This window comes from Phaethon aethereus (genome assembly GCF_964289735.1).
Source record: "Phaethon aethereus genome assembly, chromosome: 4".
Classification (NCBI taxonomy): Eukaryota; Metazoa; Chordata; class Aves; order Phaethontiformes; family Phaethontidae; genus Phaethon; species Phaethon aethereus.
Window position 1 is genome coordinate 42,500,762 of NC_138578.1, and position 27,949 is coordinate 42,528,710.

The window sequence follows — 27,949 nt, forward strand, 5'->3', positions numbered from 1 at the left end:
CCCTTTCCCTTCTACTATTCTTGGTTAATAACAAGAAGTCACTTAGCATTAATAACTGGGGAGATTTGGGCTGCATACCCTTCAAGGTCTTAAAGTTGTTCTGTAAGCCTGATTGTCTTAAGTGCAGGCAGCTTAACCACAGTAATGGTGTGCTCTGATATCTCTGTGCCGTAATGTTAACATGCACTGATACTAACTGCCTTGCATCTAAATCAGCTGGTCTTTATACATACCACATGTACTTCATGATTTACTTTTATGATAAACTTTCAGGGAACAAAGAAATTTAAAAAAATGTCTGCAGTTTACAAAGGTATTTCTCTCATCTTCCATTTTTTACCGTTATCGAGGGTTATGATTAGTTCTGTAACCAGTCAGCAGAAAGGTTACATGTCATTCCCAAACCAGAGTCAATGGTAGAGGATGGGAATGTGAAAGGAGGCTTCGTATGAGACGTGTTCTATCTTAAATAAAGTAAGGGTCAGAGACAATGGCCAGAGGTCATTTGAAAGAGTGCCTGAATTTCTGCTGACTGAGAAGAGTATGGGCTAATAAAGATTTTTCTTCCCCCTCCCCCCCTGCTTCTGAGCTTTCTTACATTCTGGCATTATCTTTGTTATCACTAAGATTCAAAGCAGGGATTTTGTACTGCAAATTAGATCGAGTGAACAGGTCAAGGAAGCATATAACTCTGTGTGTTATAAGCTAATACTGATATTCCCAGCATCTGAATAGCAAATTGAAACAAGCAGTAGTGTTTTACACTGGATGCAATTTTCCACTCTTTTTTCCATATCTTGAATACTCTTATTACAAATTTTGTTTTTAAGGAAGAAGTGATACTTCTGGCCAGACAAAGGGGACCGTGGCAACAGGAGTAAAGGGAGGCAACTGTCATGGACTGCCAGTGTTGCCATTTTATAATTTTTTTCTCATTTTTACAGGCAACTGTAAACAAAATCATTTTAGCCTTCTAAAAGGTGCAGCCTCCGATTCAGTTTTATGCAAATAGCAGATGTGAACCATATGGTCTCTGGCCATCTGGGAACAAAACCCACCCTAAATCTGCCTGTACCCTCAAGGAAATATTAGCGTGTTTCTTTTGTCTTTATGAACTGCTTCAGAATACTTTTATTCTTATAGGCTTTTTTAAAAAATGGAAAGAAAGCAACCAATGACTTTCCTTCCCCCGTATAAATTAGACCTTAAGATAACATGAAATACAATTTTTGCCTCGTACCAGATGTCTTCATTGTTTCATAGGGAAGTTATTGGAGGCACGGATTATAGTGTTTTTCTGCAACGAGATACAGTTTCCTTTTATATGTAAAACCTTAATGGATTGTCAAAGATTGGTAGAATTAAGGGAAAAAAACATTAGGAACGCATCTTGCTGAGCAACGTGTTGAAGCTGCATGCTAATATGTACCTTTCTTGTTTGACAGGAGTACAAAGTCTCCAGCTTTGAGCAAAGATTGATCAGTGAAATTGAATACAGGCTGGAGAGGTCTCCTGTTGAAGAATCAGATGATGAGGTGCAACATGGAGATGAACCCATTGATAACAGTATGTCACCATATTTTGAGATAAAGCTGAAGCATTACAAAATCTTTGAGGGAATGCCAGTCACATTTACATGCAAAGTGGCAGGAAATCCAAAGCCAAAGGTAAGAAAAGGGTAAACGTTTCTCGAAAGGCTCTGAAGAGCTTATATTGGTACCTTACAGCCAGCCCCTGGACCCTATGGGCTGTATCCTACAGGAACAGCAGACATTCTCTCTTGACAAGAAGGACTCCTAGCTGCTATAAACTATCAAATCTCTTTTGACATCACTGGAATTCTTTAGATTTATACCAGGCAAAACCCCTACTATGAGGCTTCAGCTCTCTGTTACTCCTGCCTGAGACTTCATCTCAATTATTTAACCTAAAAGTAATACTTCTGTCATTTTCAGAGTTACCTTCAGGGTACATCTGTACCACAGAATGCAGTGCAATGCTAGAAAACCCCATGTGAGCTGGCACGGTAGTCCCAAAAGCAACCCCATCAGGTTAACATGGATAACTAGCTTAGGCACAGCAATATCCTAATGCAAAAATAAGCTACTTCTGGTTCAGGAGCCAGCGTGGTATCTCTGCATTCTTCAGCGTTGCAGAGTTGTTTATATCTACATACCCTAACAAGGCTAAATTTTATTGAAAGTTAGAGGAAGGCATAATAAAATACCATAAGCTCCCATATATCCCAACAGCAAGATGAGACATGATGGTGAGGTTTTAATGACGAGCTTCTAAGGGAGGGTTGGGCTGGGAAGCATTTCCTTTTAGCAAATGTAAAAGTACCAGTTGCGTGATGTCAGTAGTCTGGAAGAATGCCTGCCTTTGGTAGGTTGTGTTTAACCATTTCAAAAATTGCTTGGCAATCAACCGACTCGTTATGCAGCAGGCAAACAGCAGTAGCTTCTTCAGCTGCCTTGCCAAAGCCAATGTCTTCCCTGTGAGGTCCTTGCAGCTCTTACAGTGACCTCTTGTGGATAGGGGCTCTTTTCTTCTTAGACAAGATCAAAGATGCTGTATCTTCTAAAGGAAGTCTTCACAGCAGCAGCCACATCTAAATCTCTTAACTAGTGTAGGTTTTACAGGTATTTAGGATTTTGAACAGTGGTAAATGCAAGTGACTTTACATGTCTAATGATACAGGTGTATGATGCTGCACAAACTGTAAAAAGTAAAATGGACTTTGTCAGCTAGCAGAGGAAGAACAACACAGAACTAGGGCTACATCTACATTAACAAGTAGTGCAGACCAGAAGCAGTGAATCTTTAGAATGAGGTATCCATCCCTGCATGCGTTTCAGGAGGTTTTACTTCAGGCTAGCTCTAATCTCATCCCACAGACTGAAGCAGATGCAGCACATTAGATGTGTTCTTGGAGCACATTTTCTGGCTTAGTTTCATCTGAAAGGAATCCAATTCTGTGCTCCAAGACCACAACACAATGTGAACCACTGCAAAGTAAGTGGGGCTGAGCAGAATGAAAAAAGCACTCCTGCTTCAAACTGAAGACCCTCACTGAGGAGATTAGCCCAGTCTGACTAAAACCAAATGTTTGATGTCCAGCATTACTTTCGAGATGACCATACAGAAGAGTTTGTCATGCTGAATAAGGGTGGGAAGACCAATGGTTTGTTGGTGTTAGAGGTGCAGTGTGCTGGAGAAGTACTCTTTTTGCCTGAGGCTTATGACTAAGCTGCGGAATGACCTATTATGAGTCAGCCTTCGTCAACTTAGCCATTCCCTAATTTTCACAGTTTTCAATTAAGGTGTAGTTTCAGTGTCATCTTAATCTGATTTAAGACAGATGAAAGAGGATGTCTCCTTTCCCTCACTCTCCTTGTTTTGGTGTTAGGGATCGCACAGCCAAGAAACCACATTGTTAGTACTTCCCCTAAAGCACGGCATTATAAAGGAGCATCTGATGTGAATGCACTCTGATGCAGATGCGATGTTCTGTTTTTCTGCAGCGTCAAAGCATGCACATTAAGAAGTGATTTGCTCTTGCACCTGGGACTGTGACCCTTTATTCCATCACTTGCAGATGCTTTGTGCAATTCATTAAGTTGCTTGGGATGGAACCAATTTCAGTCCTGTTGGATGGCTACTTGTTAGCTGGGCTTTGCAAATATCAAAGGCTGTACCTTCCCCTCCTCTGCCGAAACATGCCAAGATAGCAATTTGGAAATGCTCGATGGCTGAGGGCTGCCCTTCTGCTGTGATTTGTTGAAGCTGGAAGTGTTGCCCCTGAATAAATTCTTTACTTTGGCAAATGAAAAGCTGGAAATAATTTGCTAACTTGAAGCTCCTCCCTTCTAAGTATTCTGTCAGCTGTGCCAAGGAATGGCTTTGGGAAGGACTGCAGTGTTTCTAAAATCTGGCATTAATTACAAGGGATTTTTCTAAGCGGGGTTATTGGCTTGATTATTTTTTTTCCCCTGAACTGCCATGTAAATTGAATACTGATGTGCAAATTCTGTCTTCATAAATACGGCTTTTTAAATCTGAGTCTACTTTTCTTATAACTTTCAGTGTAATCTAAAACTATTTTCTCATTAAAATAAGATACAGGAGGGATTGTGGAATACTTCTTTTTAAGGGATATTTCTCCTCAGAATTAGGACAACGCCATACAAAAGGTTAATTGAAACATGAGTGTTGCATAAAGCTCATGCTGCTTGCTCTTCACATGGCTGAACATAATTCTTAGTGATTAAAAATGCCTGTGCAGCCCAAGATCAAAACCCCTTTTGTACTGTGTATTCCATTGTATTTCTAGTCATTACACATTGGTTTCTGAAAATCTGGTGCAAATAAAAGCAATCCAAATGCTGTGTTTGGTGCTTATGCAGTTTAATGGCACATTTATTAAAGGGTACCCTAGAAAGAAAATACTTCACTGCAAGGACCATTGTCTCCAGCAGTGGTAGTGGTTCACTTACTTATTAATTCCATGTCAGATAAAGGTAATATTAAGACTTTACTACTCATAAGTAGAACGCAGTGATGCCAATGCTTTTAAACTTAGTGGACAACATATGCATGACGTTTGGATAGCTGGTTCAGTTAATATTTGCATGTATTTCCATGTAATAATTCCTGGCATGTCTCCTGATATTTCTGATAAGTGCATTGTTATTAAATAATTACTACTTAATGCAGTGGATTTCCAAGCAACGTTATGACACATGTAAAGCATACAAGTTAAAACTCATTTTTTGCAGTGATGTTGTTACCAGCATCCATTAGCATGTGTATAGAAGTGATCAAATATCTTTTGCATCTCCAGTAAGTGCTCTGTCAGCAGATGAGAAGACATGACTAAATCTTTTGTTAGCACCACAGAGTCTCTGCAAGGCTGCTGACAGACAAAATGGGAAACGAGTATAACCAGCTATTGAGGAAATGAAATCATTTCTAGTTACACATAATGCTTGTTAATATAAAAACCATACATGGTAATTAATTTTTAAGGGAAATTGCCACTTATTCCCTCCAAAACATTCTCCATTGTCTTTTTGTGAAATTTAAAAGTATACCCTTAATTTTTCCCCCAAGTGAATGAATTTAGAGCTTTGAAATGTTGGCACGTATGAAGAACCAGGCATATTCAACTCTAGCAGGAATTGTGCTTTGCTTTGTCACTTCGTTTTTACTGGAAAGCCAGCAACCTTTCCTCACTGTAAGACCAAAATTCCCACTCCAAGAATTAGACTGAGGAAAATGTGTGTGTTTTCCTCTTGCTAAATAGTCCCAGCAGTCTTGCCACCAGGACGAATAACATTTGTTCTACTTTGTATGAGTTAGCCTCGTAAAAATTGTGTAGATACCTGCACAAGTGACTTCAGAAATGCCGAACACCACTGATGTTACGGAGTAACACGCGCTTCAGAAACGACAAGTAAATAATGTTCTACTCAAATATTGGTTTCAGGAGCTGACTACAGCCTTCGTGGTATAAAATCTTTCACATATTCCTCTGTGTGTTTTCATACATACACCACGTTGTTCTTTTGATTCTAGTAGATTTCAGTTTGGAGTTTTATATTATTTTTAAAATATAGCAAAAAAAAACCCCAAAGCTAGGTCAAAATATTTGAATCTTTTTTTGCTTTGAGTTCGATGTATTAAAACCACATACATGTTTTTTTGTGTAATTTATGGGTTACTATAAGATATTATTCTGCATACATCATTTTTTTGGCTCACTGACAGTAGGTCTTGGGTCAGCCAGAGAATAAAATTATGTATCAAAAGTAATGGAAAAGACCTCTGTTTGATAGATACTCTAACTGTTCCGTACAACTTGGAACCACACTCTTGTTGGTGTACAATTACTAAAAGCTATCTCTGGGCTGACTTGCTTTGAAGTGTTTCGTATTACTTTGTAAGGCTGTCCATTTCTGTAGATGTCTGTCACATCGGGGTGACACTGCTGGTTTCAGTCATGCGACTACATGGAGCTGGCTCGTGGGCTAACGGCTCGTTGCCAGCGTGATCGGCTGAATCCCCTTCTGGCTTTTTGATCCAGACCAGTTGGCGTAATGGACATGAGACAAAACTGGTGTTTCAACAGTGAGATCATTACTTCTGTTTGATTCATCACTGAATTAATTATTCCTATAATTACCTTGAGTTATGTGTTTATTTTCTGAAAAGAAAGTGAGAGCATTGTCAAGTTTTTTCTGCAGCTTCTTCAGATTTAAGTGAAATAAAAATTTGAAATTCATAAGCTTCTCTGAAATAGAACTTTCTTTGTAACGACATCTATTTTCAGTTCTTGAGATGTTCAGCTGCTGTTCTGCCCTTGGGATGGGTACAGCCCTTATGCACCTGTAAATTTCGTTGGCAAATGTGGATGCTGCCATCTTTCTCTTTGAATGACTACTAATCTGCAACTTGTCTTTTAGAGAAAGTGGTTGCTGGAGTGTGGTTCTGCAGTTGATATAGTTGATCAAACCAGTTTTCTTTTAATGCTTACTGGAGAGGTTTTCAGCAGTTAAGATGTGATAGCACTGTTAATTGAGAAATGATGACAATGAGCACCCACCTCTTACCAGCTGTGCCTTGTTTTTTCCTGCAGATTTATTGGTTTAAAGATGGGAAGCAAATTTCAAAACGAAGCGATCACTACCGAATTCAAAGAGAACCTGATGGAACTTGCTCACTGCATACTGCAGCCTCCACCCTGGATGATGATGGGAATTACACTATTATGGCTGCTAACCCACAGGTAAATGAAGGTTTGGCTCCAGAGCAAACATGCTTCTGGACATAAAACTTAAGAAAACTATCTCATCTTACGTGTGCATGATCTAATTAAATGATGAAGTCACCATAAAGTATGTAAGTTAGATTTCTGTTTTCATCTTGCATCAGTAGGGTGGGACCTTTCTATCTGCAGGAGATGAGCAACTCCACAGCAGTTTTTTTCCTATGGTTTGAGGTTTCAGAGGGGAGTGTTGCTTTTTAAGCAGTGTTCCACCATTTGTTTCAGCTGATAACATCTCAGTATGCTAACTGAGCACGGGTAGCACACACACTATAAAGGCGGGGGGGCACCCAGTTTACCAGCAGAAGTAACCCAATCCGGCAATTTCATTTTTCTTCCATTGACACTACTCACTGACTGAGGCCAACTTTTTGAAAGGAGTGGGAGTATATCACACCTCAACATGTTTACGTTAGGCAGTGATTGCAATTCTGCAAGGCAAAATATTCTAGCACTTATTATGTAGGGGGGAGGGTCTCCTGTATTGATCCCAAAGCCTCAATGTTTTTCTGAAACACAGTGTTACTGGGTGTGTAGTAGCATTTGTTCTTCGCAGACCCAGAGCTGAGGCATACAACAGAAACCCAGTAGTGTGCTGGACGTAGCTAAAGTTGCAGTTCCCCCATCCTATTGAAGTAACCTTCAGTCCACTTTCCCTACAGCACAGTGAACCAAGGGGAAAGATTTGCGCATGAGAAACCAAGGCAGGAACATAACTTTAGGGATGTAACAAATTATTTTCTTCTGTAGCACCAAATACCGTGCCAAGAGGAGGCCTGCAAGTAGACTCGCACTGTAAAATAACAAACCGTATCGCTGAGACACAGTTTAATCTAAACAGGAGTGTTGTGCTCTGTTATGAACGTCGCTAGGTTACTTAGCGTGACTCCGCCATTTTTGCCTTGCTCTTCAACTGTCAATCCTGCTCATACTGCAGCGCCCTTGGGACTTACGGGATCGTACACGCAGACGACACACAAATAGCAGTTCTAGGCTAGATTCTACAAACTGCAGTGCTTAAATCTAGGTTATTTAAACATTATTTCTACATATACAAATAACAGAAATAAATAGCATAAGGCCAAGGGAATTCTTCAAGCTGGGAGCTTTTACACCACAGATTACCATTGTGTTGTCACACTTGGTACCATTTAAATTGTGGAAATCCACAGCAGGTTTAAAAATGGTAAATACATACATACATGCTCAAGGTAGGAAGCAAATCCTGTTGTTCTTCCTGTAAGTGTTGTGTTAGTGTATGTACAGATTTTCCCCACATAGTGTTACTGTGGGATTCGAAGTCTTGGAGGACTTGGTGAATAAACTGCCATTGTGTCTGGGGTGCTCTACTCTGTCCCTGAATATTTAGGGCCTACTTTTTAGCATTTGTTATTCTGGGTAATGCTCATTCAGTGACACAACAGTGACCTAGGTTATCAGTGCTGGTCAGTGATGACACTTGTTTGTTAGTGGGTTTTTAGATGTACTAAAATGAGCTGGTTTTGTATTGTTCCTAGTTTGGGGGTTGAAAAAGCAGCTTTGTTAAATGGTGAAATTTTGCATCTGTGCTTGTTTCCCCTCTTTGGAGAAGAACCAGAAGCATCCTTCTCTGGCTCCCCTAAACAGAACATCTGTCTGTTTCACCAAGCCCCTGCTGTTCTTTCTTCACAGTGTAATTCCCGAGCAAACATACTGAGCTCTTCCACCCTTTGCTTGCTTTCACTATGTGCTTCGCAGTACAATGGAGGCAAAGAAGGGCTATGGGTTAATGTACTAGCCTTTCACACTTAAAGATCTGGATTCCAATTCTTTTAAGTCATCCTGAGTGGAAATAATTTTGGCATAGCCTCCTCAATTCTAATGGAAAGTTGTCCACAGCTCAAAGCTGTCACAAACTCAGGCAAATTTGGCAACCTTTCCTTAAGAAAAGTGAAATACGTAAATATAAGGGAGCCTACCTCAGGGTTCTGGCGGACTGGTAGATGTTTGCTAGGCTGTTGCTGAGTTTTGGTCATTGCTATTGGAGCCACCAAACTACAAAGCAAAAAGACACATTCTTAGTTATCAATTATGTTAAAGCAAAGGATTCAGTTCATTAAAGCTTTGCTGGTTTATGCCAGCTCACGATCTGGACTAATGCTACAGGATTTGTGTATGTAAAGTGACTTGTTGACACGCCTTGGAAGTCGTCCGTGGTAGTTAGCACGGCCGGCACCACTGCCTGCGGTGCCAAGCGCAGCGGTCTGGAATTAAGGTTCTGACACGCCTCTGAGGTTTGCTGTAAAATTTGCCGTAAAACTTAACCCCAAGCAAACTGACCCTGCGCCTAGAAAAACACAAACCCGCGCCTGTTTTAGGCCTTTAGCTGCAGGTTACATCCCTGACCTGATCTCTCTCCATGAGCTGTATGTGCTCAACCCCAGTCCTTACTTCCACCTTCTCTCCTTTTATCCTGTTCCCTCACTTCTCCACACTATGCACCCAGCCCTCGCTCTGGATTGCCCTTCTTTTCCAGGCCATCTTCTCACGAATTACTTCCCACTCATCCCTTCCTTCTCATTCATCCCATGACTTTTCCAAATCTTTGGCATACCGCTTGTTCTTCCCTATCCAAATTCCTTTGCATTTCCATTTGTGATGCCTTCCTGTATTGAGACATGCAGAAATTATCCCAAAATGTGTGAATTCATCACCTGCCAGAAAAAAGATTAACAGGCGGCGGTGCCTAAAATAGAAATGTGTTTGTTCCAGATGTTTTTAATGGTCTTGTAACACCAAAAAAAAAAAAAAAAGTTTTGCTTGAGAAATTGCTGCAGGTCATGCACAATGGCTTATTTTAACACAAGTCTTTTTCTTGTGGACTAAATAGGTCATGGGAATAAAAGCAGGACACGGAGCCTTCATTTCTAACAGTCCAGTAGTAACAGAAAGGTCATTCGTTGCCATTTGAATTGTTTTTTCGATGGGCTTTGACCAGTTGTTAATGAACAGCTATTTGCGATCCCTGAATTACTGCGACAAAAATATTTGTCGCTTTTACTCTGACGGACTTGCATGTGGAGCTCACAGCTTAGAACCGACATACACCACAAAGCGGCTGCGGCTGTTGCCTTGCCGCTACCAGTCCCGGGGCAGAGACAGCTGTACAGCTTCCACATGTTTATCAAGGGGCTACCGAAAACTCTCAGTTTAGAAAAGTTATTAAAATTGCATGGTTACATAGAAGTATATAAACTTTTTTACTACAGTATTATTTTTATAGATAGCTTTCATATTTGTAGCTATGATGTATATTTATTAATACCACCAGATGCTTTTACCTGGTGGCAATTCATGGTGAATCCCCAGAGCCCTGGATGGCAGCAGTTCTGGCTGCGGGCAGCCCCATCCCAAATGTGTTACCTCTAGGGCTTGTAGTGGACAGTCTGTCTTTTAAAAACCAGTTTATTTTGGCATAAGAAACAAAGCAAAACAAAAAATGGAGATTATATACAGCAGAGCCCGTGTTTCGTTTAGAGCTTTATCATGCGCTGAAAATAACGCGAGACTGAGCTATCTGCAGTGTCCCCCACGGCAGCCGTGTGCTTTGGGGCGATTCCTACCTCCAAACCTGGCTTGCTCCCCAGAGAGGGCCCTTTAAGTACTTGTACAATTCTTCTGGTTTTTACACTCATGGATTTTTTGTTTTGTTTTTTTGAGCTGTGGCTCCACCAGATCCAGTGGATCAAGCCACTTTGGGGGCAGCAGCTCTGTGGTTAACTTCCAGCACTTTCCAAGTGCCACTTTCAAAAGCGACTGATCTCGGACATGTTGCCTTGTCTTTCTGGGCACTTGCCGCACACAGAGAACCCTCCCGCCTGCGTCAGTACCTTCGCCAATATACCATTTGAAGGATTTATTTGCCATTTAGGATTTTTTAAAAGAAAAACTTCCAGGTGGAACATTTTAACCGTGACTGCTATAGTCAAAATTACTCCAGTCTGTGTTAGATTGGAAGCTGATAAAATAGTCCATCCAGTAGCAGAAACTATCTTGATAAATGCTTTTCAATGACTGACTTAGTGAAAGAAGAGATTTTATTACAGACTCTGTAACAGGTGGGCAAAAAAGAAGAGGTCAGGTTGAACATTTATTAATATTACATGCTTTAAGTATTTTAATGTTCCTCCTCTCTGTCATCGACACAGGGCAGGGCGAGTTGCACAGGCAGGCTGATGGTGCAAGCTGTAAATCAAAGAGGCCGCAGTCCTTGGTCACCCTCTGGTCAGCCTCATGTGAGAAGGTACTTGATGCTTTTTGTTTGTTTGTTTTATTTTAATAGTAAGTATTTTGCAAAATTATTATGGTAAGATAAAGAACGTGAAGTCAGAATGTAAGTTAGAAGTATGGCATTCAGGAAGAAATGTGACCTCTGCTGTCTAAAAATTTCTTCAAAGCTCGCACACTCAGAAGTGTGAGCAACCTCTGAAATTACAGGACTTTTAAGTAGCTTTAATTTTGCCTATCTCCTCCTCCTTTCTTTGTGATGCTTGCTAATTACTCCTTATCTCAAATTACACTATCAGCTGTGGGGAAGGACCTTGTCACTGAGATGCTTTTTTAAAAACATCTCACCTGACCAGGATTCTAGCAGGAACCTATACTTTCTGCTGCTTTTAATAAGTATTCATCTAAGGAAACAGCAGAAATAACTGCATGCCAAAGTAGTTTATTAGATTTACATTAGAAATATTTTAGTATTTTCGTGATTTCAGTTCAGGTTCTTATAAGGAATTATGAGTCAGAAATAAAGTATTAAACTTATCTTTGGTGAATTTACAATTATTCACATACAAAGCTTTAGTTTATGTTTTTGGACCATATAAGGGAACTTTCCCTTCAAAGACTTCTTTTTTTTCATTACCCAAAGCATTTATGAGGCTGTTTAACATGGCTTAGGCATCTGTAGATGATACCAAAAATTCATTTTGGTTACCCAGACAGAACTGCTTCCAAGGGAGTGAGAGTCAGCATGCACAGGGTGAGAAAGAGGAAACATCTTTAAAAATTGTTTTTAAAGATGAAGGGAAGATAGGTATGGGTGAGAGAGCAGCCAGCAGCTGACGTCTCGGCACCTTTCTGAAGGGTAAAATGTGGGTGTCTCTCTGTGTGACGGGCAGGCCCTTGGGTGGTAAGGGGGGAGGCTCATCTTGCATTCTCTCCGTGTGCAGTCGAAGTCCGAGGCCGGTACTGGTACGGCTGGTATTTTATCTTCTAATTGAGACAAGCTCCCAGGCAGCCGCTGTTGTTTCGGTTGGGTGTCCAGTCGAGTAATGGATTATAAATGAGAGATTTTCATACAGCAGTTTAATCAGGGCAGTTCTTGGGGATTCTTATTTCCCGTAAAATTACCATACGTGAAGGACTCATCCCGATACCGTTATTTAGGGCAGACCTGCTCCAGCCCAGCATTCAGCACAATGCTCTTTCTGTTCCATGACACTTCCCACTGCTCCCGTCAGCCAGTTCTCCCCGAGACTGATGAAACTTTAGTGAGCACGTCAAACCTTCCCAAGACAGATTCCCACCGGCGGCTTTTCTAATGTAACCTACCACAATATTGTGCTCCCCCATATACCATCCTATTTGTCACGTATGCTGCCATATGCTTTTGGTAAGTAACGCTCCCATGGCATTACACTATCATTTCTATAAGCTTTTCTGCCTGAGAGCAACAAAACCTTTTTGTTTGTTTGTTTGTGTTACAAGTGTAATGATTAGCTTAATGACCTTTATGACTTGTTACACTGTTGACAGGCTTTTTCCTGAAGCATTTTTAATCTCTTACAGAATGTGTTCTGGCAGAACGCCATTTTTTGTCACCTTTACTAAGTCACAGACATTTTTAAACACTCTTTGAAGTTATTATTTCATTTTTAACGTATTCGTCTGGAATTTGCTTAGCTTGCAAACATTACCTTCTCAGCATTACTTTGCGGGGCGGAACTTCTCAATTGTCCGACGCCTGCAAAGCTTGGGCTCAATCCTGTAGACATCACGGTGCTCAACATCGTAGCACCTAAGCTGTCTCGCCGTGCGCTGCAGCCAGAGCCCCAAATAAATCATCTTAAAATGCGCAAGATTTAAGGAAGATGATTTAAAAAAAGACCTATTCCTATTGCCCCTGCTCGCAATTAGAGGATTAATTTGAACTTAATCTCCTTTATCCCAAATTAGTGATCATTATCATATGGTCAGTCATAAAGTCTTCCCCCGCTTCTTGCTCGCTGAAATTCCTAGCGCGTTGTGCCATGCCAGCGCACGGAGTTGCCCCCGGCCACATTTAGTACATGATGTCAGTATTGCTGAAACTAATCTTTGCAATTTGATGCCCACATCACAGCTCTACAGAACCCACAACTAATCCAAGGGTATTCCACTCTGTTGCAATTTGTCATTCCTAGACACCTGAAGTACTTGGCTCTACTCATTAAATTATTTCTTTAAAACCACAAAATGTTTTAGAATTTAAATAACCCTAGTTTTGCCTCTCAAGGTAAAGGCTTAAAAAGCAGTTTGCAATTTTAGAGGTAAAAAGAGATGCGTTATTTATTTCTGACTCTAGACTAAACAGCATGCTGATTTAGGTTTCCTTTTGAATGTGTAATTTGAAAACTTATGTTCTCACGATTCAAGAACATACTAGCAGAAAAAAAGCCTCTGGTCACAAACTCCTAACCTTTCTGATTTCCATTTCACTTGGTGCAAATGTCTTTCTTGCCCAGTGCTGCCTTTTTATGCAGCGGTGAGATGGTGGCTTTCAGAAGGACTTTCACACGTCTGTGGTGCTAGTTAGCAGGACGCATGGAAATACTGTGACGGCAGATGTTGCGTGGGTTGCTTGCGCTGCGCCGCGCTCACTTGATCTGATACCATCATTACCAGTTTTTCTTGAAGAACTAATTGCCAAAAGACAGGAGCACAGTTTTTCTGTATTACCGTCCATCTTCCAGCCCAGCCACATGCATGTGAGGCCTGTCTGCTGGCAAAACTGGTTAGGAACTCGCCCACTAGAGCACAGAGTTGCTTACGAGCTGTAACGCAGGAACTACTGAGGTAGCTTCAGGCACGTTCAAGTGGCAAAAGATAGTAGGTGCTTAACACCTGGATTTAGGCACCTGAAGCATTATAAAAGGTTTTAGTGTATGCAGAGATGTCAGTCGGTGTTCCCCGTTTCAGTATCCAGTCCTACATTAATAAGCAGTATGGGCTAGATTTGCCTTTAGTTATAGCTGTGGGAAGCCTGTGATGATAATTAAAAAGTCAAAATTGATCTATTTATGACGGGTAATACTGTAGCCAAAGTGATGACTGGCCAGAATGCAAACAGAGCAGTAATAGAGAGAAGGGCAACAACAGAGAAGGACAAAATAAACCAAATTCAAGCAGCTCTAATTAAACTTAACCTCAGTGGAACAGAGTGTGCAGCTGGAGTGTTCACCTTCCATTACAGTAGTAGAGCATCTTGTTTTCCAAATGGAACTGTTGGGGGTTTTCAGCTTTTTAGTTAGGAATTATTTCAACCTACAGAAACATCCCTAGGCAATAGAAGACACAGTATAGCTGTGTATACTGCAGCATGTACACTGCAGACTCTGCCCAAAACAGAAACACTGGCAAAAGTTAACAGAAAATGGAATTCAGAAAAAGAGGATTTCACTGTGAAGTGTCATTGATAAAAGTTACCTTGGAGGATATTTGAATAGCTCCTCTACTTGCCTCTGCAACAGGATGTTACTGTAAGGCAGCAGCTGGCTCCAGAATGGAATCCACTGGAGCTGTTCAGGCAAGGACAAAAACTGATCTAAATTTTGTTTCACTTACAAGTTTCTTTGATTACTAAATCACACAAATGGAATAATGCTAATTTCAATTGGAAAAAAAAATCCAGTTGAATGAGGAACCACCTAGAAAAAGACTGCTCACAAATGAAATTCTCACTGTTTTGACACCACAATTTGGTGGCTTTGAAAATGTTAAAAAATATCTCAGACAAAAAACCTGTTAAATGAGGAATAAATATCCACAGCACTTCAATCCACAGAATTTCCTGTGTGGTCTTCAGTAGCGCAGGACAAGAGAATATGAAAAATAAGTCTGATGTGAAGAGTCTCTTCCCAACTGAGACGAGTTAGTTAGCTTTTAGCTGCTGTTACTTTCTGAAAGGTGAACATAATTAATGAACAGTACATGCACTTTCTGGTGTAATCAGCAACCGTGAAGCGATTTAGTACACAGGACACCCGAAACGGGGAACTGAGGCGACATGCTAAGGCCTACCAGCTTATTTTATTTGTATTTCAGTAATTTAAAGACTAACTCTAAAAAAAATACTATCATCTATAAAGAAATTATTATTACAAGCAACTATTCTGTAGCAAGATTGTTTTCTAGATCATGTTTTGCCCACAACATGTGAATTAAATTAAAGTAATTAATAAGTACAGTGTCATAATTAACTCAGTCTGAGCCAAATGCCAGCAGTGTATGTGTGTAAATATGGACTGCTTACCGCATAAGTCAAAGTAGTGATTTAAAATTCAAAGCAGCCTTATAAGTGATTTTGGTTCTTCTGACTTAGCAGAGAAAGAAAATAATTTACCTTTATTTCATGTTATTTTAAGACCACGATCTCGATCAAGGGACAGTGGTGATGAAAATGAACCAATTCAGGAACGATTCTTCCGGCCTCATTTTCTGCAGGCTCCCGGAGACCTGACTGTTCAAGAAGGAAAACTCTGCAGGATGGACTGCAAGGCAAGTACCGTGCAAAGGATAGCAGCAGTCTTTCTGTAACATTAGCTGACTCTAAATCCAAGTTTGTTTCTTTTTAAAGCTATTTTACTTATGGGCTGTTTCAGCAACCGCCAATAGGTTAATTAATCTCACTGCCCACGAGCAAGTTGACAGCAAAAGTTTACCTCCCCTCCAAAGGAAGGGCGTCAGGCAAATCTCACAGCTCAGAGTAAACTGATTTTTAGAATTCAGCCAGGTCGGGGCGTGGAGGGCAGCAGCACACACCGTACAGGCAGTGCCCTTCTCCGTTCAAAGGCCTTCCACTACTTGAGTTTCAATCCCCCATTACAGTTTCAAACGGTATAATCTTAAGTTATGACTTTGCCTAACAGAATTAATCACGGTTTGGATGACTTCTGTTTGCTTTACGCTGATATATTTGGGAGAAGCTGTTTGTTTTCAAGCAGTATCCACAGCAAATGGCACAGCTTTCAAAAGTGCCCTTTCAAGACTTGTTCACACAGACCAAGCATTAAGTAGTGCAGGTGGTGCTGTCACTAGGTGACACCTATGTAGAATGGAACTTGGAGTCCAGTGATTAGTCAGCTAACATCTTTTTGTCTGCAAGTTTTCCACAAGAAGTTAATCTAGAAAGGAGTATCTTCTCATGCCCTGTGAAGGGCAAACAATTAAAAACGACAGAAGGTGTCACCCTGCCTTTTGTTTTGCAGTGTACTATTATTTAGCTTCTAGCCTATCTAGACACTGATCTTTTTTCATTCACGCCCATACGACATTATGGAATTCAGGGAGTTGGCCAGAAAGTAAGTAAATGAATACAGCTGAGTCAATGTGTAATTCAGGACGGAACTAGATCTTTACATCTTGTGGTACACCTGCAGCAGCAAACAAAACCAAACTTCTCTGAAGTAACAAGTCCGGACTCCTCCAGTGTTTCATATGGCTAACACCATTTCCCATTATTCTGTTTACACTTAAGGTGAGTGGATTACCGACTCCAGATTTAAGCTGGCAGCTTAATGGAAGACCGGTTCGCCCTGACAGTTCTCACAAAATGCTGGTGCGTGAGAATGGTGTGCACTCCTTGATCATAGAACCAGTCACAGCCAGAGATGCTGGAATCTACACCTGCATTGCCAGCAATCGAGCTGGTGAAAATACATTCAGCCTGGAGCTCATTGTTGCAGGTAACGTCTTCATGCAGAGCACTGTAAGGGTAACATGAACACGGAAAATGCCAGTGCCAATGGCATGGTTGAGGGGTAGGGGGGTGAGAAAAGGAAACCAAGCTGTAACAGAGTTGGGTACCCTTACAGGCGATACGTTGATGTTACGTTGTGGCAGAAGTTGACTGGCGAGTAACCTCTGTGCACACAGCTAAGGAAAGTCAGGACTGTTGCCCCACGAGAGGCCACGAACCAGACTATTTACTTGAATGGGGTTTTTAGTGGCAGTTTGTGCAGACCTGTATCTACCAATGGGTAGCCAGCACAACACGGTTCGGATGTTTCGTAGTGTGTTAGTCTCAGGCCATTCCAACCTTCTGGTAGAGCAGCTCCTTCTACAATTAAAAGCCCATCGTTTCAGGGGATACAAAGGAGCACTGTTTAACAAGCATTGTGCAGCTCCTTTATCCAATCTTCATGCTCCACATTTCAATGCTTTTGGGGAAGAGGGGGGGAAACCACTCAGCTCTATTGGTGCTCACTTTTTCCCCGTTAAAATACTGATGTGACTGTTCTCTTCAGATGAAGCAGGATTGGACTTTCTGATTAATGAAGACCACACTTAAGTTTCCGGCCACTTAGGTTCTTTTTCATTATGGGTTTTTAGCATATTGCTGAAAGAAAGGCAGCATTTTCATAGACTAGCATCTACATGACTGCACTCTTTACATTCACAGCTAAGGAAGTGCACAAAGCACCCGTGTTTATAGAGAAGCTACAAAACACAGGGGTGACTGAGGGATTCCCAGTGCGACTGGAGTGTCGAATCTCGGGGGAGCCATCTCCTCAGATCTTTTGGAAGAAAGAGAACGAGTCACTCATGTACAACACGGACCGAGTGAGGTGAGACTGACTAAGAATAATCTCCCCATGTGTAACTTTAATGACGATTTATCTCGTAACACCAGTGAAAACCTAGAAGGTGATCAGAATGCTTTGTGTGAGAACAGCAGCTCAGAAATGTTAACTGGTTAGTGTAATAACTTGTGACGTTACCTCAAACCTGCAGCCAGCCTGGTGGCTGAGCCAGAATTAAAACGTGAAATTAAATGTTGTTTTCCATCCCTGGACTCCAACAACTATCTTTGCACTTTAAGCGCACAGAGAAGTAGGTTTTCTCTTGTAGAACTAAGACTTACAGAAATTTACTGGTGAAAACCTGCGCTGCTGAGTAAAGCTACCTGCTTCTCAGCAGAAACCTTGATTCATCACTCTGCTGTGTAGTTAAGCAACTAAGATTCAGAGTTCTTTTTATATTCTAAGTCTATAAACTTGACTTCAATATTTGATAACATTTACTAGGAATGTTTAAGAGAAAACTCATGATATATAGCAAGAAAAGCAACTTGTAACTGATATGATGCTGTAGTAAGTTATTGCTGTCCTCCTAAATAACTAAAGAGTACCTCGCTCCTTAAGTTTTTTATCCTTTCTCCAAAAAAATCTGGGTAAGTTTTGGCAGCCCTACTACTAAAATCAGCTTTCCAGGTGTCTTAATCTGTAACTGTGAAAGAGAAGTTCCTTTTGCATTTTTCCTTCTTAGTTTTCAGTACAGGATATTAAAGGGACAAATTGTCAAGCATACTCAAGGTTTGGTTTTCCACTTGCTAACTTCAGAGGAAGTTCCATATTAATTAAAAGTGGACTATAATTCACCTCTATCCAGGATTGGGGCTGATTATAATGACATTTTAAAATAGCCTACACTGTTGCAATTTAAATAGTAATTTTCTACTTTTCTTTTGTTCAGCATGCACCAGGATAACTACGGCTACATTTGCCTGCTTATTCAGGGAGCTACAAAGGAGGATGCCGGCTGGTACACCGTTTCAGCTAAGAATGAGGCTGGGATTGTGTCTTGCACTGCCAGGTTGGATGTTTATAGTAAGTGACTTCAGTTTTTGTGATGGCATTAATCCTCCCAAAAGCAACAGTTCTACAAGTTTCAGTTTGTTCACAGAATGGTTTACATTGGTCTCTCTTTCTTTTGTTTATAGTTTCTCCTCAATAATAACGATCCACATCAAGACAACAAATGCTCTGTCAAAGTACATTTCACCATCTTTCAGATACCTAAAGCAAAACAAGCATGCATGCTTTCTGTTTTTGCTTAGTATATTAAATATAGCTAATTAACAACAGATAACGGCATGAGTACATTATTTTTGTGGATCATTATTACTATCGCTCTGCTAGCACTTCCCTAACCTTTTGTATTCTTTTGTCCATTAGTCTGTAATACACCTGTGACAGCCACCAAAAGTGTAGTAGATGTACCCATGGCTTTCTGCTAATTATTCAGGTTGTTCCAAAGCAGTCCCTTACCTAGTGAATGTTTTCTTAAACTACAATCTTTTACCAGGCTTCTCCTAACTAGAACTGAGGGGGGCAGGGAGGCGGAAGGGGGAAAGAGGGGAATGCTAAGGGATGGTTTCCCGGGGGGCTAGTGGGACTTGGGAATTAGAGATGTGGCTCAGCATTCCTCAGCATACAGGGCGTGGCAATGGCAACCAGATGATTTCCTTTTGTATATGACAAATAACCTTCCAACAGGCCTGTCACTGTAATATTAGTGCATGGAAACAAAGCCCTTGCTGTTACCCTTCTCCATGACACAAGGAAAGGTAGAAAGCAATGCCAAAAAGGCAAAGTAACACACACAGACAACTATTGTTTTTACTTACCACATTGGAAGGTGAAACAAGATGCTGAGGAAAGAAAACCCAAAACGCCAAGAAATTAAACAAACCTACCTTTGCTATAATGGTTTTCTGCTGCTCAGAAATTAGTATCCCCTTTACAAAGGGCTGACTGTGCATCTGGTACATGTTGTTGTACAGCTCAAGGTGGCTAACGTTTTTTCTTTCCTTTTTCATCTGTAGCTCAGTGGCAACAACCACCTCAGACAACCAAGCCAAAGAAGGTGCGGCCCTCAGCCAGCCGGTACGCTGCACTTTGTGACCAAGGACTAGACATCAAAGCAGCTTTCCAGCCTGAAGCAAACCCAGTCCACCTGGCAATGCAGTCTGGCTTGGTAGAGAGCGATGATCTGTAGGTGATCCAACTGCCGCTTCCATCATTTTCTTTTCAAAGCAGAAACACTGAAAGCCATTGCCTTGACCAATGATACTCCTATGTCACTTTATGCAAAGGCAGACACCTTCAAGTACAAAAGATAAACAACAAACACAGTAACCATATATTCCTTACTCATTATACCAAATTAGAAGAATAGATAGATTATTAGTAGAAACGTACACACTGCACAACAAATCACATTCACCAGTTCCTTATACCTAAGTTGCTTCAGCTCTTACGAGTAGCCCTTCTCATAAAGGCCAAAATACGTCAGAGAGACCGATTTTTCAGAAGAGAACACTGTTTATCACGACATGCCTTCATAAGCAATATGCAGATGCTACACAATCTTAATGGTGCAAGATGTTTTCTTTGAGGCCATTAGATCACAAAGAAAATTCGAATGTGTGGTTAGCCGTAGTTCTGAAACGGCAATGCATTCTGGTAGCTACAATGAACAAGTGCAATATTGTAAGAATAAAACAGGAAGGGACAAGGAAGAGAAACGTAAGCAAATGCTGTATCGCTGCAAACTGCTTCCTATTCTACAATGAAAAAAATATCTTGCCTTAAATGCTGTTAGTATGGACAATTCTATAAAGCAACATCAACACCGTAATTTTAAATTCTTTTGGATTTTTCCTTTTTGCCATCTAGGAGGAGGCTTACTCACAAACATACAGCAAAGACAGTTTAAGCATAAGTAATTTAATCTCTTCAAGGAAACAAAGAAAAAGAGCGGACATGTAATAAGTCTACTCCAGACTATAAATATTAGTAACTAGATGGGGAAAAAAATGCTGACAGGATGAACCACGGCAGTAGGTTACTGCAAGGGGCTGGAGGGGGACAGGGCCAGAGGCTGAACCTCTCTATGGCTCTCCTGAAGGCAGTCTGTAACCTTGTAACACTCCCGTTCCAGAACCTGGAATTCTGCGGTGAGCTGAAAACTAGGGAGCGCATGTATAGGACGTTCGACCGTTTAAAGCGTGAGAGGTGTATGAGGGTTTTAGAAATGTACAGTAAGTGAAAAGGGGGTCGAGACTGCAAACTGAATTTAAATGACAAGAGTACACCCCAGGTGATAAGCCTGCAGACCCGAGGAAGTACAAAACGAAGGAGGACAAAACCAACATCAAACCTGCGCCTTTCTTTTTTCTGAGCATAGCACGTGTCTCTGGTGGGTTTCATTTTTTTCCGTCTCCTGGTTGTAGGCAAATGACAGCTCTTTCAATGGGCAGGGTCTGGGTGCCGTAGATGAAAAGCCTGAAGGCTACTTCCAGAATGCAAGGCAAATCCACATCAAACTGGAGCCCCGCCTCAGTCAGACCTGACTAGGTGGTTTTAAATTAGAACCAAATGAATCTTGGATGAAGGGGAGGGAAGGAACAATTACCAGGCCTGACAAGAAAAATGAGCATTTGATGGTACGAGCATACTTTGCTATGAAAGGAAAACACTGTATTCCTTATATGAAGCACATATATGGTATCTTTCATTATTTATAATAAAAGTGTTGAAATCTTTTATCTCAGTTCAGTTATTCAGAAGTCCTGTACTTAGGGTTTTGTTGTTTTTTTAAAATTTTGTAATTGTGTACACCATATATTGCATTACTGCTATATGTGTATTGCTTTCTAAGTACACAAAGTTTGTTTTGTTTTTTAGTGACTAATAAACGTTAGCACATAAGGTAGTACTGTTCTGGTGCAGGATATGACCGGTCATGGGGATCGTTAATCTAGATTAACGTCATAGTCTGTCATCTGGGAATAATCTGATTCTATTCTAGAAGAAGTATGTCATATCGTTTGCCAAATTTTTTCTCGACTGTGACATGCTAATTTACTTTTTTGTTTAGCTTCACTAGCATTACTTTGCCACCTTTTCTTTGTATTTATAAAAAAAATGTATTATCATTACTTTGGATTGTTGTGCTGATATAATGTGGGTTTAACATCAATAAATATTACACAAATAGAAAGTTTTTCATCTGGTAAAGACTACTAACTGCTTCAGTACAAGCGTGCAAGTGTAAGATTTAGAAATTTTACATATTACAAATACAGAGAACATGAAGGCTATATGCAGCATCTAAAAATTACTTGAAATTATCAGACTGTTCTGCTTGTGGCCTGGAATCATGTTTAAACAAAACAGAGGAATGGGACCTATACATTCTGAGGCACTTTTGCTGAAGTACTTGAAGGGGCTTTTTTTAACAGGTTAGCAAATATGCAGGTCTATTTTGTGTGTCTAGTAATTGCAATATGACATCGCTTACAACTGTTTCTAAGTAAAGGGCATGGTCTAAGCGATGTTAAATTCGTTTAGGAACAGGAGGCAATATCAAAATTAAGAAAATAAAATGTTAACGACTTACGTGGAAAACCCTGAATGTTAACGAGCTTCTCCTTCTTTCCTTTCTGTGCAAAGATAGCAGGAAAAATGCAAGATGGTAATTTTTTTTCTTTTAGGTTTACATATCAAGCATTGGTCATTACAAACAGAATTATCTCAACAATTAAGCGGGTACTGGCATTAATGGTGATACTGCAATCTAGTCAATGGAGTTCTGTCTGCTTACAGTAAATTTTCTTTGGCTTTGAGACTGGGACTGCTCATGTAAGCTGGTTTACAATGAGGTCATCATCGCTTTTTGCCTCTGTATGTACGTACAGACACACAAGTAGTAAATCACATCTCTAAGCAGCGAAGTTGTTTTCATGAAAACATTCAGCTGTGCTGTTACTTAGTTACTGGGAGTGTTTGCATAATGTGGCACAATAAAACACAAAGGTTCCAAGCCAAAAACCTGAAATTGCTGGAAGCCTCGAAGTAACTTTCAGAATTTTAATCCCCCCCCCAAACTCCAAAGATAGATAGTATGACCTGAAAACATACTTGTATCATTTCATAGGACTGAAAAAAGAAGTCCTAACTTTTTGCAAGACGTCAGGTTTAGCTACAGGAATTCCTCCAATTACTGAGGAAGCTGATCAGTCTGAGTTTATTCAAAGCAACCGGAGACTCAATGCAACTGCATTCAGGAGGAGGATCGAAGCTTCTGCGAGGAGCACCGGCAGCGAGGTGCAATATTCCACACGCATGGCGCTTTTCCAGCTAGTGGCATACCTGCACACACAATGCCTTTATCCTGCAGCTTCACCACAGCAACAACTAGCCAACACACACAATTTTTTCCCATCCCAGCCAACTGGGGTTCAAAATCCAACTATAGTCCAGTTTGAAATCCTAGCTCATTGTTTCTTTCTGCATGACCGCTTTCAAAGACCATTTTAATTCACGTAGTTTGTATGCTAATAAATAAGTGCCTTGGTTCCTCACATATGGACAATTCCATCCTTATCTCTGCAAGCAGCCCAATGGATTTAAGATGTAAGTACATACTTCATGAGATCATACTATCCATCGTGTCATGCTGCTGAGGGGATCAGCCGCATGCTCTGGCTGTACAGCCCAGCTGACAGACCCATACCATGTAGTACAGATGGAGTAATGACCGGCAACGCCTGCTCGGATGATGCATGTTGACAACAGACCTGAGTCACTGCCTCACGATTCAGCTATATGTATAACGGGTAGAATTTACTGACATTTAGCTCCTTCTCCTGAACTGCCTAGAAGAAAAAGCCCTGCCCCTGCACAGTTCTTCTGTCTGAACAGAACCAGGAGGACATAAGTTTCATCAGGCAGATGAAAACACAGCTCCTGCCCCAAGAAACTGACAGTGTGTTCCAGACAGCACATGGTATGCTTTAATGCATCTTAAAGCTTGTGGCTGTAATTCAGAATTAAGCCACAATTTGCATCCTTTTACAAAAGTGATTAATAACTAAAATAATCTCATACTGCACTAAATCTCCAATAAAAATGTCAATGCTTGGAACACAACACTCAACTCACGCCTAGAGCAAAAAAGGAAGATCACAGGCAACGTTACCTGTGCAGCAATGACCTCCGCAGCGATACAGAGGAGGAAGATGAATGACTTTCACTCCAACACGGCCAGGAAGGAGAAATTTTTTGCTTTATGAAACAACTGCAGTGCAACAGGTAAACCCTGGGGAAGGGCCAAGTCTTGCAACTTGCTGTCACTTCCTAGTTCTATAGCAGCACAAACGCTCCAGAAACAGCTGCAAAACAAGAAAGGAGAAAAAAAATAACAGCACACAGCCACTACTCAGAACGATTACATCATTCACGGCAGGAGCTCTACAGATCTCAACACACTGACTGGATTAGGGGTGGGGCTTTTTGCCTGAAACCGTCCTGTTAAACATACAACCAAACATATTGGCAAGCATTTTTTGGCCGACTCTTGGCCCAGACATCACAGAGCATTTCTAGGCAAAACTGAGGGTACAAAACCACACTGCCAAGGACAGGACCTTTCCAAGCTACTGCAAAAGGTGTTGAAAACACCTCGTAAGATAAGGCTCCCCATACAACAGGCAACACACCTCTACTCTACTGCAGATTAAGGACTAGTGGATTTTGGAGATGGCTTCTGCCTGCAGCGTTTGTCTGAGCAACTGCTGGAGTCATTTGTAGGACAGGGCCCGCCTAAAAGAAAACCTGTTTTGCCACGCTATTCTACAGTATGCTGCACATTTCTGCTGCTTATTAACATACTAACTCGCATCCTCCTTCAATACTTCAGAATCAGATTCACTGAACATCTTTGTAATATACTGTTAATCTACAATAGGAGTTTTATCTTTCTTAAATTCGCTATTAACTTCAGCTGTACAGTCTCTGATCATTTACTAATTCATGTTTAATTCATGTATAATAAACAAAAAACTAAAATAAAATGTAATTCTTCTATCAGCACAACTGTTAGTAAGTCCAAAGGTCTGGAACTGTACATGATGAATGAATGATGTCATTTCAGGTGTGGAACAGCAGCAGCTTTCAAGAATTTCAGTTTGTAAGTTCCAGATCCACTTTCCACGAGGGGAAAAAAGTGTCATTACATAATGTAGATTTCCAAATCTAAAATAGGCTGTTAGTGGTTTCCCTCAAAGTCCTGTATAGGAAAAGCAGAACACAATTAAAAACCTTAAGAGAAGAATGAAGTAATTTTTAAATTATTGTTAAGCTTTTTCTGAGCAGCAAACCCACTAAACGACCATCTTCATAAAAGCAGAACAAAGTTTTCATTTGTGATTATTAGTACTTTCTTGCAACATATAAAAATGGGTGCAAGAAAAGGCAAAGCTTCGGCTAGTAATTGTCGTTCTAAAAAAATGAATTTTGGGTCAGCCTATACATCCTAAAAGCAGCGACAGAGTGTCACAGTGTTTCCAAGCACTAATTCCAAGGACTCGGACATGCGTGATCTGTCTGGGCAAGTAGCATCCAAGCCTAAGGTGACACAAAAAGACCACAGCACCTTAAGCGGGGGGAAAAAATGTTGACAATCAGCATGTGGCCACTGCCCTCGCTTCAGAGTTCAGATTTGTCCTGGCTGCTTTTGGCAGAGGTTGCGTCAGAATTCAGGACTGCACTCCCAGCAAGTGTGGCTGAGCTTAGCGTGGAAGTCAGAGGAAGCTGACATAGCACAGCATGAACCAGCCGTTAGTAGAGAAGAAATACAGTTCCTAATTACAAAGGATAATGCAGCAATGGGAGCTGAAATGAGTTGTCCTTTTTAGAGGCAAAACTAAGTTTATTACCTTGGCAGTGCAAGTAGCTCTTCATGGACAGCTTCGGCTGAATACGTCTGAATAAATAATTTCTTATGAACAAAACTCACCTCACACATCAATAATCTAGCATATTTGGTTCTCCCCCAAATGAAAAGACATCACTTCAATTAATCAATGAGAGATACAGGCACATGATAAGCATTACTGGAAGCTAGATAATACAGCATGAGGAAGACAGGCATCATGGTGCTGAGAGACACAAAGATTTTGCAGAAAACCTAGTAAACAGCTTTGCAAAACCAGGTAGTCAATTAACCTCGCTAATGTAATGTTTACAGATCAACTGAATACGGCTTCACTGCACAGCAGAAAGCATAATTAGCACGACCTCCACTCTGGTGCCCTGAAAATTATGGTGAGCTATAAAACTACAGGTGCTCTCCATTCTATATGACTTCCAACAACAGAGCTACCAGAACCTGCAGAGGACGGATGCAATTCCAGTCTACTGCTGGCAGAGCTGTCTTACCATCAAAAATCATATATGCGCGCTCAATAGCATCTACACAAAACACATGCAGTGACTATCCTGTTTCCTTTCCCTAGGGTTACAGGAAGTTTTCAGTAAAAATCTACCAACTACCTGAAAAAATAGGAGAAAAAGTCTGACTGACAGCAGCAGGAAGTAAGACTTATAGCTTTTAACAGGTCTTCAGCATACGGGTGGAGATCTGTTTACACTACAGCCTCCAGCACACAGCTGCAACATGTACTGTTAGCGCACTTAGCATTAGAAGTACAGAGCTGGGAGATCTGCAAATTAGAATTCACAAAACATCAAACTGCTTCACTAACATGCTCCAGCAATACCATACAACCAGGCTGCACTTATGCCTAAATGAACCATTCAAAAATAAGGCAGCAATTTCAAACCCATCAACATGCTATGCATGCAATGCCACTGCAGCAGTGCCAGCCAGCAGCCTGGGAAAGGGTGAGCGAAATCCCCGCTGCTCCATTTGCTCAGACAGTGTCAGCTCCGTGGCACCTACCCCCCACGCTCCTGCTGACAATTACCCTAAGGTGGGTATAATGATACCAAGGAAGACTTGGTGGGTTTTACTTGTATGTTGTCTCAACACGTTTGACATCATCATAGCCAAACTGGCAATTTGTTACCAGGTCTCCAAGTAGCCAAAGCAACTTTAGTTTTAACAACTATGACAGAAAGATTCATTTTTATTTCAGAATATAAGACTATAATGGTGAAATACATGAAGGGAAAAAAGGAGAAAAAAAAAACCAGTAGAATTGGATCTGATGTATTTTAAAGAGAGTGAAAAAAACCTGATTGTAGGTTTCAATGTTGTATTTTGTTCTATGAGATGAGCAAAAAAAAATCCCAGATCTTAACAGATGTGAGCTGTTAACACAAAAAATAAAAGCATAAAGTACTGGAACTCTTGTGGTCAGCCACGGTTATCTAAAGATGCCGGGCAAGGTACAGGTAACACTTGTTACTAACTCAGTAGAGGCATCTACAGCAAAAAAGGAGCCTTCAGCACATGGTCAGAAACTGAACAGAACATGTGGGTGAAAATAAAATGTAATCCGTGGCTTCAGCAGAGTTCTTAAAGAGCCAACGCTCTTTAAAGACTTCTCTCCACTACTACCTATGCTCTCTGTCTTTTCAAACACTGCCTGATTACCTGAATTAAGTGGGTGTACCTGGTCTTTGGTTTGGTTTTCATTAGCTTTACTTTAACGAACTACACTATGCTTTTAAAAAAAATATTAGAAAAGTCATGTGATTGCAACAGGCAATCCACATTTCAGTTTCATGCAACACAGCCTCTCACACTGTGCCACACATCAAAGGAGGAAAATTTGTCTAGCAGCAATAGATAATCATTACAATGTATGTTTTAACTGTATATGATAATCTAACAAAGAGGTTTTGAAGGCCGGGATTTAGTATCCACTTTCTATCCCAATTTCACTGAACTCAATATTGAAATCCTTTCCATCTTTAAAAATCATGCATACGTCCCCAAATAGCTCAGGATACACGGATTTGGATTTTTAAAAAATTGGTGGCAGCCACACCAGCTGTTAACTTTGTATCGATGTGGGCAACTCCACTTTCCTAAAACTACACAGATACACTAACCAAATACTACTGATATCATCACAATGCCTTAGGACAGACTGCCCTCATGAGGCCAAACTAAAATCTCTTCATGGGATACCGCACACTAACTCGGCACGCTTTACACGCATCTGTTACCGTAAAAGAAAGCAAAAGCTGTTCCTCGCGACTACTTACAGCTGCAATATTAAAAAAAACC

At 40.7% G+C, this 27,949-nt stretch overlaps 1 protein-coding gene across 1 annotated transcript in view; it reads left to right on the plus strand.

The window, feature by feature from the left end:
* PALLD (palladin, cytoskeletal associated protein) overlaps positions 1–19,903 on the plus strand; it is a gene marked incomplete at both ends in the record, with an annotated part of 195,703 nt that extends 175,800 nt beyond the window's left edge. The window contains 8 exons of the mRNA XM_081999758.1: positions 1,446–1,667; positions 6,638–6,787; positions 11,014–11,108; positions 15,490–15,622; positions 16,602–16,809; positions 17,526–17,691; positions 18,599–18,732; positions 19,731–19,903. Of these exons, the coding sequence (XP_081855884.1) occupies positions 1,446–1,667; positions 6,638–6,787; positions 11,014–11,108; positions 15,490–15,622; positions 16,602–16,809; positions 17,526–17,691; positions 18,599–18,732; positions 19,731–19,903 (1,281 nt within the window). The remainder of the gene's footprint in view (positions 1–1,445; positions 1,668–6,637; positions 6,788–11,013; positions 11,109–15,489; positions 15,623–16,601; positions 16,810–17,525; positions 17,692–18,598; positions 18,733–19,730) is intronic.
* Between the last annotated feature and the right edge of the window lie 8,046 nt (positions 19,904–27,949).